This window comes from Callithrix jacchus, chromosome X, assembly GCF_049354715.1.
Source record: "Callithrix jacchus isolate 240 chromosome X, calJac240_pri, whole genome shotgun sequence".
Lineage (NCBI taxonomy): Eukaryota > Metazoa > Chordata > Mammalia > Primates > Cebidae > Callithrix > Callithrix jacchus.
Window position 1 is genome coordinate 125,476,518 of NC_133524.1, and position 13,900 is coordinate 125,490,417.

The following is a 13,900-nucleotide window of genomic DNA, read 5'->3' on the forward strand; positions in this document are numbered from 1 at the left end:
CTCGTCCAGGAAGGACCTAAATAAATGGAATTCTATAGCACTTGATACGTAGGCTTCACCTTTTCCTATAACTTCACAGTGACCAATATAGCATTTGTATACCATTGCCTCCGGGACCTGCCAGGGATAGCGTCAGAAAGAGCCCAGAGCAATGGCCCTCACAAAGGGACAGCCAATTTGACTGTGGGAACCTAGCAAGGCAACTTCCTGACTTTCTGTGCTAAAGAAACCACACCATCAGTTCAACCTAAATGCAGGGGTCTGGAGAGAGACTTAAGAGAGTTCAGTTTAAAACAAAAACCCAACAACCATTCTCATATAAGCCCGACTACGTATAGTCAGTCCTCTGTATGCCTAAAATGGAGAGCTCATCAGTACTATTCATCCAAAATGGCAAATAATCCAAAAAATCACTGCTGTTCCTCAGCGTACGAGAGTTGGTAACGCTATTTCTCCTGAAGTTAACCCTAGCACACAGTCAGTCTTCACCAAGTATTTATTAAACGTTAAATAAATGAAAGCTTCATTTCATTCAAGTGTCATGTGTAGTTATTTCAACTCTTTTATCTGTCTACACCTGCTTGACGGAGGACCAGTGGGTTATGCCAGAAAACTCTCTAGACTGGGAGCCAGTACATCTGAGTTCTGGTCTTGGCTCTACCAGTGACTCTCTATGTGACCTTGGGTAAGTTACAGTATTTAATTTGAGGGAGAAAGAGAGAGAGAGAAGCATAGACTACAAGATCAATATGTTCCCTTAAGCTGTGTTGTTCAACAGAATCTGCGTTTTATGGCAAATAATCATCATGTCTCCTATTCGGGCACAAAACTCCAACCCATTTAACCAAGTTGGAACAGTTCAACAGCTGAAGATGGGCAGGGGCTGGCAGAAATGGCAGTGAGAAGGCAGGCGGGGGAGGGGGCATGAAGAAAGTGAAGGGCTTGAATGTCAGGGAGGTAATTCTACTCTGGGTTCTAGAGTTGTAAAGCAACTTCCAAATCAAGCACCCCTTCATTTCCCGGCCCATGGTGGAGTGTGAGCTCTAAGTTCTAATTTATTAATCAATCAGAAAACCCCTTAACACCAGAAGAAAAATAGACAAAAGATTTGGACAGACAATTCAAAGAAATATAAATGGTAACTAACCTAAGGCAGAGGAGAGGTACAGAAAGTGTTTAACTTCACTATTAACTAAAGAAATATAAACTAACACTGAGATATAAGTTTACAACTATCAAATTACCAAAGGTTTGGGTCAGGCATGGTGGCTCACACCTGTAATCCCAGCACTTTGGGAGGCCAGGGTGGGCAGATCACTTGAGGTCTGGAGTTGGAGAACAGCCTGGCTGACATGGCAAAACCCCATCTCCACTAAAACCACAAAAATTAGCCAGGTGTGGTGGCACAGGCCTGTAGGCCCAGCTACTCAGGAGGCTGAGGCAGAAGAATCGCTTGAACCTGGGGGGCGGAGAATACAGTGAGCCGAGATCGCGCCGCTGCACTCCAGGCTGGGTGACAAAGCAAGACTCCATCTCAAGTAAAATTTCCAAAGGTTTAAATGAGATGGGTTGACTAGAGTCTTCTCTGATGTACTGCTGGCAAAACCAAGGGGGACAGCCTTTCAGTAAAGCAATTTGGCCATATTTATCAAGAGCTTTTAAATGAGCGTTCCCTTTGACTCAATAATTTCACTTCCAGGAATCTATGCTAAAAAAATAATCACAGATACACCCATATTTAAGGAAGTTCATCACTTCATTATTTGTAATAATGAAAAATTGGAAACTCTTAAATGTCTGACATTAGGAGGGTTATGTACGTGTTACAAAGTCATTAAGAAGTATTTTCTGCTGTGGCTCACACCTGTAATCCCAACAATTTAGGACATCCAGGCCAGCGGATTGCTTGAGGTCAGGAGTTTGAGACCAGCCTGGGTGAAATGGCGAAACCCCATCTCTACAAAAAATTAGCCAGCTGTGGTGACATGTGCCTATAGTCCCAGCTACTTGAGAGACTGAGGCAGGAGGATTGCTTAAGCCTGGGAGGTGGAGGTTGCAGTGAGCTGAGATCGCACCACTGCACCTCAGCATGGGTGACAGAGTGAAACCCTGCCTCAAAAACAAAAGAAGTATGTTCAAATAATTTATAATGGAATGGAAAATACTAGGTTAAAAAAGCAGGTTTACAAAACTATATTTATAGTTGAATTCCACTTATGTTTAAAAAAACATGTGCACAGAAAAGACTACCAAGAAATGCACAAAACATTAACGGTGATTATTCCATCTTGGTGATGAAGTTATAGGTGATTTTTTGAAATCTTACTATTCTGTACTTCTCCAATTTTCAACAGTGAGCTTTAAATTTTTAAAAAGCACATTAAGGGTGTGAGGGGAAGAGGATGTTTATTTTCTCTCTAAGATTTCCAAATGTTAAGAGTTAGAAAGCAGCCCTGGCACTCCCTTGGTATATGTAGTATTTGTAACACATCCTTTGCCACCCTGAAAAGAACTTTATAGTGAATATAACCTGCTTTTGCACATACTTTCAAAAACAGCAATATATTAATTATACTATAAAGATGAAATAAAAGGAAAGTAATCTGTAACAGGGTATGTAGTTCAATATACAAATACCTAAGGCAAGACTACACTAAAGCATATAATAGAGTAGTGAGATGCTTCTACCTATATGTAAACTCACTGTGAAAGCAACCTCTACAAATGAAGACTCATACAGTTATGTTATATTGGCAACTTAAAGACCCATGAATGGCACTGTCATCAGTGACATGATTTTCAAAAGTTGTGAGTGACTCTTAGTAAAGTTTTGGACAAAACAAAATATCCTTTTCCCCAGCAACTTCTCCACAGTTGTTGCCTTCCTGGAAATTCAGTGTATATATTAAAACTGTAAAAACATCTTGTGTTCATTTGTAAAATAATTAGGTCTAGCTAATTCTACCAGGGTTTTCCACCTATATTAATGTATAGAACATTGAAAGTTTTACGGATAGAGCTTTGTGAAACTCCCACTGCCCTTTCATATTAATCCCAAACATAAAGTTCACAATAATTCTCTTTTTTTGTGAGCTGGACTTGCATCTTTGAAAATGAATGATATTCAGAGCTGTAGCCTTTGACAGTTTCTAAAGCCTATCACCAAGAACAGCAAGAGATTCCTAGAATGTATTCTCCAAATTGACACAAATGCTTTTTGAATTACTGGGAACATGACTCTTCTTTAGTAGCACCAAGGCATGAGAACAAATTATCATTTTTTAAAAACCATTTACTGTGCTCCCTTGGTGATTTTCCCTGGCCTGGCCCCAGCCTCAGGAGTATAAAATGAACTGAGCTGGAAGAAAAGGACTAACAGGGCCAGGCCACCGGGAGAGGGGAAAGGGCTGAGTTGCTAGGTTACCACTCGAGCCGACCCAAGTGGTCCCAGAGGGGTACCAGATACAGGACAGGTCCTTCTCTCTCCCCACTAAGTTGGGGGCCCTCTCAGAGGAAGGGGGTCAAAAGGTTGGGGAGGGAGGCCAATCACTCACACTAGGCAAAAGTAAAGAAATGAGGCAGAAGCACAAAGAAACAGACAGCCCTGTATTTCTAAAACCATTCAAGGCTCCTTCATTAACTGGCTTCCCCCCAAAAGAAAGATTTCTTTATTAAGAAATACCAGAGAGTGAAAAACCCCCAACACATACACATTTGTAGGCTCACACAAAAGTGCAGAGATTTACATATTAAATTGCATTTAAGTTAGAAAATAGATTTAAAAACAAAATACTTTTTTCTCCAACAAGGTAAAGAGATTTGGTCAGTAGGAAAGGGTGCTTTAGGGGTAAAGGCAGGATGGTCAGGACAGGGAGAATGGAATTTAGCTGCTACAGAATCAGAATCCACCTCTAACCCAAACTCACTCCTGGGGGAAAAAGTAAAGGAGGAGACGATGATCTCAGCTCGGGCCAGGAAGGCCTCGGAGCTGAATGGACATGAAGAAATGGCTCAATACAGCCAATTTCCACCTGCCCACAGAGGTTTGGGATCAGTGCCAACCATCCTGGACTGGGAAAGTGGGGTGCAAAGGAAGCTCGAGGAAGAAGGAAGAAGGGGAGAGTTGGAGACGGTGTCAGCCATTGAAAAGACTAAACAATTTAAGGCCCTTTTCCCCTGGAAAGATTGATTCTTTAATCTCCCCTCTGATCAGATAGGGACAGTCCCGGCTGGTGCATGGTATGAATGGGACAGATCTTCAGGCCAACGTCTTAAATACAGAAGATTTACTAAGGAAAAGGAAGAGGGTGGGGAGTACAAAGAAGCGGAAACTTAAAAAAAAATTACTTCACACTAGAGATAAGAGATTTCCACTCTGACCCTTTCCATCAAAAAGAGAAAGCTTCTCTGTCTGACCTAAGGGTCCTCAGGAGCAGTTGAGGTAAGGTGAGGGAGGAGAGAGATTCATCTGAGCCCAGGAGAGGAGATGGGCTGAATACTTTCTAAAATGGGGTTCATATGAGTGCCAGGTTACCTGGGAAAACCTAACAACTTACAAATTCTCCAGGTTTGGCTTCATAACTTCAAGAAAAAAACTGAGAGAACCAGAAAAAGAATAGGAAGGTAGAAGCAGATAGGAGAAGGATCTGAGTCAGCCTCTCCCCATCTCTCTTCCAACCTCTCTCTCAGGAATGCTCAACTTAAATCCTGCTACAAGGAAAATAGAAAGTCATGGAAAAAAGTCTGGGAGCAGCCAAATTTCATTAATTCCGATTAATTGGGAAGTATGAGATGGGAATTGACAAGGAGTCTTGATTATACACCATCTAAGAAGAAATATATACCATCACTTGTAAAAGACCACTGATCAAATATTTCCAAGGGGAGGCCACGATGAGCCTGCTTTAATAACCGAGGCTCATTAAAGACATACATCTGCTTCAAAACAATATCCTAACATAGAGCTTCTTCTCTTAAGTAAATATAATCCTTCTAACTTTCTGATCTTGTTCACACTGTGTTTCCTTGAAAGTCCTTTCTTCATAGTCCAGAATAAGCTAAGCTTCAGGCCAGAATGTAGTATAGATCAATGAAGAGTGTGGGAACTATCTCTCCAATCCAAGGGTGCCCGGGTTAATGGAAGTTTGGGGAGTAACAAGCAACCCCTCCCAACCCCCACCCCCACCCTACACACAAACACATTCTTGAAATGGAAGGGGGAAGGAGGAGGCAGGAAGTTTGCATTAGACACAGTTTAATCACCTTCGAATAGATGAAAAGTTCTGGTTTATACTCCCCGCCCCATAAGTCATCCAGACAGGACCCTGGCTTAGAAAGCGAAAAACACAGGTGCTCTAGGAAATATAGCCACATATAATACATAAATCTTCTTCCCTGAAATAGAGCAGGTCCTGAGCAGAGCTGACTGGAGGGCCACAGCCCACCCCCAGAGTGAAGTGGCTCTGGGACTCTGCGGTGGAAGTGCTGGAAGAGTGGGGCTTGGAGGAAGCCCCCAGTGTGGTTACCATCGCCAGAGGCGGGCCGAGGCCTTGGAGTGAGTTACCCCAGAGGGCAGCAGTGCTGGGCTTTCCCTCACTCAGCCGAGGCTTAATGGAAGAACTGGTTAGCCATTTTTTTTTTTTTTGAGGGTACATTGGGGGAGAGGAGAGGAGAGGAGAGCCTCTCTGTGCCTTGGTTTCCCATTTGTGCATTCAGGGCCTCTGCAGGCCTCACACCGGGAGTCTGAGGGCGTAGTGTTTAAGTGAGCACTCGGGCTTCCTCTGAGGAAAAGAAATGACCAAAGTGCAGACTTTTATTACTGCCATTCCTGCTCCTAATGGGAGCAGGAGTCCAAAGGAAAAACAAACTAAAAGGGGCTAACGAGAAAGGAGGAGAGATGAGACAGAGAGTGTGAAGGGCTGTGCCGTTGGCATCTCATCAATTCTTACTGAGAATGGCACAGGTATTAAAAAAGTTTCTGGGTTGTCTATGAGAAATGTCAATTAGTATCTCCGCTACAACTACTTACGTACATCTAATGGGAAAAGAGTGGGGCTTGGGTGTCAGAGTGGATGGGAGACAAAGGAGAAGCTACACTAATAAATATAACAAGTGGAAGGTAGCTGTCCCATTGATTAGCGGGCAATGCTGGCACTTAGTGGCCAGGAGAATCCTCTGACCCCACTCTTTCTCCTCTTCAATCCTGAAGACCCCAGGAACCCAGTTAGGATCCCCTGGCCAGAGGTCTCTATGACTGCCTCTGGACTCGGGACATGCAGCAGCTTGGGAGGATTTGAGCCAGTCTCAAAAACCTTTAGCCCCAGAATGAGACCAGTGACCCCAAGCAAGAGGGCTGGGATCTGGAGGGTAGAGAGGGGAGTCCAAGGAGACCCTGTGGCTGAGGCCATGGAGAACCAGTGCCAGGGCCCCAAAGACCCATTTTTCCAGTTACCAGAGGTGACTGACATCTTCTGCCACTGCCTTGATTTCAGAAATTTAAAAAAGCTTGCAGCAAGAAAATGCCAGTGTGCAATTGGGTGACTAAAGACCAAAGAAAAACAGTTAAAAGGGACAGCTTACTTGCTCTCTGTCTCAGGTTTATCTTCTCACCTGAAATCTCTCATAGCCCTAATTAAACACAAACAAAAGTCTCTTCCATAGATAGGCTACTTCTCAGCTTCAGCTGCCTCCTGTGGTGGCTCTGGGGGCTCTGGAGGTGGCATCTCTTCAGGAGTGCTGGAGTCCTCCGGCATCTCATTTGAGTTCAGGTGTTCTGTGGGGGCCTGGGAAGGAAAAGATATCAGACTGAACACAAAGCTGTCCCTCAAAATTGAAATGCAGATAAGACTTAGACGCTGAACTCTTCCTCTCAGTCCCCTGACCACACTGATGCCACAGACATGCAGCCACCAATACCAAACTCAGAACCAACACCAGGCTACCCTCTTCTCAGCAGAATGGAACTGAAGTTTGAGTTCTTTCCTTAACTGAATGCTGGGGACAGGTTTTCTATTATTATTAATAGTCATAATAATAGGGACCACAAAGAACTACACAGGTCTCCTCCACTTCAGAACAAGTGTCGTAACATACTTATCTCACAAGGCCTGACCCAAGGTCCTCAAATCTATTGCTGCCCAAACACATAGCTCACTAGAATAGTGATTCTGAACCAAAGGCCAGCTGTCAATATTTTCTTTCTTTTTCTTTCTTTTTTTTGGAGACAGAGTTTGGCTCTTGTTGTCCAGGCTGGAGTGCAATGGTATGATCTCTGCTCACCACAACCTCCGCCTCCCAGGCTCAGGCGATTCTCCCGCCTCAGCCTCCCAAGTAGCTGGGATTACAGGCATGTGCCACCACACCAGGCTAATTTTTTGTATTTTTAGTAGAGATGGGGTTTCTCCATGTTGATCGGGCTGGTCTTAAACTCCCAATCTCAGGTGATCCACCTGCCTCGGCCTCCCGAAGTGCTGGGATTACAGGCGTGAGCCACCGTGCCCAGCCCAAATTTTCAGCTGGTCATATGTGGTTTGAAAATGTCCTCAAATGATTCTAAAATACAACCCTTTCCCCCTTTCAACCAAGAATAACTAACCTAGATTGTTACAATTTGAGTTCAGACTCATTTAAAAAATAATATTAAAAATGACAATAATATATAAACATGGGTTGCTGTACTATAAAAATAAATTCAAAATTTGTGAAAGGCAAAGTAGAGAACAATTATCTACCTTATAAAAAGCATTCACTTAAAATTAGGATTTTATTTTACAACAAAGTTCAAACTACTAAAAATGTATTAGAACTAATGAACAAGGGCCAGGTGCAGTGGCTCATGCCTATAATCCCAGCACTTAGGGAAGCCAAGGCAGGCAGATCACTTGAAGTCAGGAGTTTGAGACCAGCCTGGCCAACATAGCGAAACCCTGTCTCTACTAAGAATACAAAAATTAGCTGGCGTGGTGGTGGCCGCCTGTAATCCCAGCTACTTGGGAGTCTGAGGCAGGAGAATCACTTGAACCCAGGAGTTGGAGGTTGCAGTGAGCCAAGATGGTGACACTACACTCCAGCTTGGGTAACAGAGCAAAACTCCATCTCATAAAATAAAAACAAAAACAAACAAACAAAAAAGAACTAATGAACAAGTTTGGCAAGGTTTTAGGATATAAGATTCATATATAAAAGTCAATTGTATTTCTATACATTCCCAGTGAAAAATCAAAAAATTAAATTAGTAAAACAATTTCACTTACAATAACATGAAAAATAATCAAATACTTATGAATAAATGTAACAAAATAATTGTAAAACTTATACTCTGAAAGCTACAAAATGTTTCTGAAAGAAATAAAATCATACCTAAATACATGAAAATATAGTCCATATAAATGGCTCAGAATATTTAATCTTGTCAGGATCGCTATATTTACCCAAATCGATTCAATGAAATCCCCATCAAAATTCTAGCTGGCTTCTTTCGTAAATGACAAGTTACTCCTAAGATTCATATGGAAATTTAAGACACCCCAAAGAGCCAAAACAATCATGAAAAAGAAGTATAAAGTTGAAGGACTCACATTTCCTGATTTCAAAACTTACTGCAATGCTAAAGTAACGAAGACAGTGTGGTACTAGCATAAGAAGAGACATATTGAGCAATAGAATAGAGCTGAAAGTCCAGAAATGAACTCTCACATTTATAGGTTTTCAACAAGGGTACCAAGACAATTCTATGGGAAAAGAATAGTCTTATCAACAAATGATGCAGAGACAATTGGATAGCTACAGGCAAAAGAAAGAATGCGGACCCTCTACCTCACACCATATATAAAAATTAACTCAAAATGGATCAAAAATCTAAACGTGAGAGCTAAAACTATAAAACGCTTACAAGAAGACAGGGGCATAAATCTTCATGACTTTGGATTAGGCAACAGTTTCTTAGATATGACACCAACAAGTACAAACAACAAAAGAAAAAAATAGACATATTGGACTACATCAAAATGTAAAAATTTTGTGCTTCAAATGACACTATCAAGAAAATGAAAAGATAACCCACAGAATAGGAGAAAATATTTGCAAATTGTGTATCTGGTAAGGGACCTGTACACAGATTATATAAAGAACTCTTACAACCCAGCAATAAAAAAACAAACAATCCAATTAAAAAATAGACAAAAGCTCTGAAGAGACACTTCTCCAATGAACACATAAAAATGGCCAATAGGCACATGAAAAGATATTCAACATCATTAGTCCTTAGGGAAATGCAAATCAAAACCACAATGAGATATCACTTCACACTTACTAAGATGGCTAGAAAAAAAAAATGTCAGATAATAAGTGTTGCCAAGAATGTAGAGAAACTGGTACCCTCAGACACTGCTAGTGGGGTTATAAAATGGTGCAGCCACTTTGGAAAACAGTTCAGCAGTTACCTTAAAGTTTAAACATAGAACTACCATATGACCCAGCTATCTTACTCCCAGGTATATAACCAAGAGAAATGAAAATATATGTCCATGCCAAAAAAAACTGGTACACAAATGTTCACAGCAGCATCACTCATAATAACCAAAAGGTGGAAACAAACCAAATGTCCATCAACTGATGAATGGATAAATGAAATGTGGTATATCCATATAATGGAATATCATTTGGCCATATAAAGGAACAAAGTACTGCTGCACAGTACAATGTGGATGAATCTGGAAAACATGCTTAGTAAAAGAAGCCAGTCACAAAGACCACATACTGTATGATTTCATTTACATGAAATACCCAGAAGAGAGAAATCTATACTGAAAGGAAGTAGATTAGTGGTTGCCTAGGGGTGGGGCTGGGGAAATTGAGGGGAAAGGGAGAGTGACTGCTAATGGGTACAGGGTTTCTTACGGTGGAAGCGTAATGAAAATGCTTTAAAACTGATTGTTATAGCCGGGTGTGGTGGCAGGAACCTGTAATCCCAGCTACTTGGGAGGCTGAGGCAGGAGAATCGCCTGAACCCAGGAGGCGGAGGTTGCAGTGAGCTGAGATCACGCCATTGCACTCCAGCCAGGGTGACAATGCAAGACTCCATCTCAAAAAAAAAAAAACCTGATTGTTATAATGATTGTACAACTCTGTGAATATTCTAGACCGTGAATCATACATTTTAAATAGGGATCTATGGTATGTGAGTCATATCTCAATAAAGTTCTTATTTAAAAAAGAAAACTCAAATAATAATTTTTTAGGAAAGTACTTTATATGCTTTAAAGATATACTTTATATATCTTAAATAAGACAGCTGGGGGAGTTTCCATAACCTCTGCATATTCCAGTGAGGAAGCCCCCTTCTACAAAGGTAACCACGTCACTAACTCCAATACAATCCCCTGGCCTCTGTCTTTGCCCCTATAGCATTTTATGCTTCCCTCATCAAAGCACGTTTCCCCATGTTGAGCAATGGCCTGTTTACTTGTTTCTTGCCCCCATTAGACAATGAGCTCCTTGAGAGCAGGGATGTCATTTGCCTCATTCATTGGTATATCCCCAGCAGCTAGTGCAGTGGCTGGCACAGAGTCACTCAATATACACCAAAGAAATGACTAAATCTTAATCTACATCAAGGGCACAAAGATCTGAAGGCAATGTCAGGGCAGATGTAGAGGCAGGGAAGCTGGGTGATTAGAATACAAAACTGCCTAATCATATTTTTCCAAGCTGTAAAGTCAGCCCTCTCTATCATCAACCCAACCTTAAGTAAGGAATACTTACTGGGCTCTGTGGCAAGAGGCTACTACTGGTCTCTTGAGTACTGGGAGGTCGACTTCCACTTTCCTCCAGTGGCAAAATACCCCTTCGATCCAGCACACTAAAAGAGATAAGAGAGTTAATAAAGAAGTGGGCATTCACCCCTCCACCCACCCAGCCCACTGAATTTTGCTACATAGACTGGAAAATATAAACCTGTCCTTTGGCAATCTAGACTGATCCCAGCACACGCCTCTTATCTCCCATTCACTTTTTCTTCCACAAACCAGGGAATGTCACATTAAGCAGAGAACAAACAAATGAAATAAGAATGAAAGATCATGCCTCCAAAGCAACAAGCCCATGGTCTATGGCCCATGTAGACATGGCAAGCCCTGGAAAGACCTATTTGACATCAAGAGGCCACATTCAGAAAAACGCCTCAGACCAGGTAACAGGATCAGGTTGAGTTGCTCATCCCAAGAGTCCCAGGACTTTTGAGTTCCCTGAGTACCTGGGGGGCAAGGGGCCACACAGCACTTCGCAGCAGTTCTTCACAATGTTGCCATGACTGTAGGGATTCTGGACGCGATTCTTCCCTGTCCATGATCCTTTAATCTGCAAGATAAAAGCCAAGGCTGACATCAAAAATAATGTTAAAAAGGACAAACAATAATACTGAAATAAAAATAAAAGCACAAAAAAGAAAAAATAATAACAATAATGTTGAAGAAATGCATGCAGCATGAGTTAATGAAAAAGTTCTGGAAATGGGTGGTGGCAATGGTTACACGACAATGTGAATGCACTGAATGCCACTGAACTGAACATTTCGGATGTGAGGCAGAGCTGGCTGCAACATCTGTCACCCCATTGATCGCCAGAGTTGAAAGAGACATTTAATATAGCAGACGTTGTATTATGTATATTTTATCACAATAAAAAAGAAATACATACACAGTCATGAAAAAATGCTCACAATAGGGTGAAAAAAGCAGCTAACTGAATGATACATATTATTTTTAAAGTACATAATATAAACACATAAATAAACATAGAAACAAGTTTAGATTATATAAATCATACTACTAAAAAAGGGTGATGTTTAAGAAGAGGAACTTAGTTTTTCATTTTTGCTTATTTGTATTTTCTGATTTTCTTTTCTTTTTTTTTTTTTTTTTTTTTTTTTGAGACAAAGTCTGGGTCTGTTGCCCAGGGTGGAGTGCAGTGGTGCGATCTCAGCTCACTGCAACCTCCACCTCCTGGGTTCAATTGATTCTCCTGCCTCAGCCTCCTGGGTAGCTAGGATCACAGGTGTCCACCACCATGCCTGGCTAATTTTTGTATTTTTAGTAGAGATGGGGTTTGGCCAAGCTGGTCTCGAACTCCCAACCTTGTGATCCACCCACCTCAGCCTCCCAAAGTGCTGGGATTACAGGCGTAAGCCACCATGCTCAGTCTATTTTCTGATTTTCTATAATGAATGTGGATTAATTAGTAACTTTTTTTTTTGAGACAGAATCATGCTCTGTTATCCAGGCTAGAGTGTAGTGTGGTGCGATCTTTGCTCACTGCAACCTCTGCCTCCCAGGTTCAAGTGATTCTCCTGCCTCAGCCTCCCGAGTAGCTGAGACTACAGATGTGCACCACCAGGCCCGGCTTATTTTTGTATTTTTAGTAGAGACGAGGTTTCACCATGTTGGCCAGGCTGGTCTTGAATCCACCCGCCTCGGCCTCCCAAAGTGCTAGGATTACAGGCATGAGCCACCGCACCCAGCCTAATCGGTAACTTTTTATAAAGCAAGGATTCATCCAGTGCAACTGTCCCTCTCCATGCCAAACAGAGGCACCAGGTAGGCTTTAAGAACCTATGAACAGTTAAAGGCTGTATATCCACCCTACTTTTCAACCTCTTCTTCCTAATGCTCCACAAGCATTCAACTCCAAACAAAGCCCTCTACTTTCTCTTTCACACATCTGACTTAATAATCTTGCACACCACGTTTCTGCCTGCCTCAACCTCCCAGGCCCTGGAGACTCCATAGTTCTCTAGCAGATAGCAAGATAATAGGCTTTGGGGAGAAGAATATGTGGTGAGGAGAAGAGAAAGTTGACTCACGTCTTCATTGGTTGTCTGGTTGAGAGCCACAAGGAAAGTGTGAAATCCAGTCAGTCCCACGACGGACCAGAGTGTAAAGAAGCAAATGAGGACTTCTAGAACAGTGAGGTGAGGTTAAGGAATATTGATGAACTCAACAATATTGATGCCTCCACCCATATTCAGGACACCAGTCACACCATCTTTACCTCCTGGAATGTATATCACAAAAAACCATGTTTCCATATATAACAGATGAATTTGGAACTTGCTGGATAGATCCCTTATGAAAAGTAAAGAATTTCTAGTGTATCTAGTGTATTTAAGGGTTTGCCTATTTACTTATCACTGGCTCTTGGAAGGAGATGTGTGGGAGGGGCCAAAGCTAAACAATGTTGGCCATCACTGTCAATGGAAATTCTCTCAAAAAACAAATTCATAAATGAAGAATCAGTGGGGGAAAAAAGAAGACATGATTTATAGAAATCTCATCTGAACCCCCTTTGCAGATATGCAGCCACTGTCCAAAATAAGCCCTAGCTATAACAGAAAGGTGGGGCTTCCAGTAAGTGACAGAAGAGGTACACTGAGGTGAAGTACAGCCCACTAGAGGAGAAAGGACTGACCCTGGGATCAGAAAGACTTGGGAGGGAGGCAGTTGAGCAGGAAGTGAAGGAAAGACCTCCTTCTAGTCTTGGTCATCTTCCATTCTGGTTGCTACCACTAAGACTATATTGTTTAAATTCTTTTAGACCTTGGCACTCGCTGATGTCTGAAAAACTAGATAGTGGGAGAACTGTGGGGAGAAAGCATGCTGGGAAGTAGCTTAAGAAGGCTTCACAAGGACATACTGCCAGGGAGGATATGTTCCAGGAGTTTCTTTCAACGTCTCCAGGAAGCCAATTTTCAAAGATTCTGTGAAATTGGGAGGAGGAGTAGAGAGAAAAATTAGTGACTTCAGTCAAAACTACACATATCCTAGTGCCTACTCACTTCCTTCCCTCCCTATCCCATGTTACACACTGGCAGGAGGTAAGTGCTCCCTCGGGCAGGGTGAAGAGCCTC

General features: G+C 42.0%; 1 protein-coding gene across 1 annotated transcript in view; it reads right to left on the reverse strand.

The window, feature by feature from the left end:
* Positions 1 to 3,585: 3,585 nt before the first annotated feature.
* ZDHHC9 (zDHHC palmitoyltransferase 9) overlaps positions 3,586 to 13,900 on the reverse strand; it is a 37,326-nt gene continuing 27,011 nt past the window's right edge. Inside the window, exons 5-9 of the mRNA XM_002763251.6 lie at positions 13,702 to 13,750; positions 12,857 to 12,959; positions 11,252 to 11,355; positions 10,762 to 10,858; positions 3,586 to 6,782 (exon numbers count right to left, since the gene is read on the reverse strand). Coding sequence (XP_002763297.1) covers positions 6,666 to 6,782; positions 10,762 to 10,858; positions 11,252 to 11,355; positions 12,857 to 12,959; positions 13,702 to 13,750 — 470 coding nt within the window. The 3' untranslated portion in view covers positions 3,586 to 6,665. The remainder of the gene's footprint in view (positions 6,783 to 10,761; positions 10,859 to 11,251; positions 11,356 to 12,856; positions 12,960 to 13,701; positions 13,751 to 13,900) is intronic.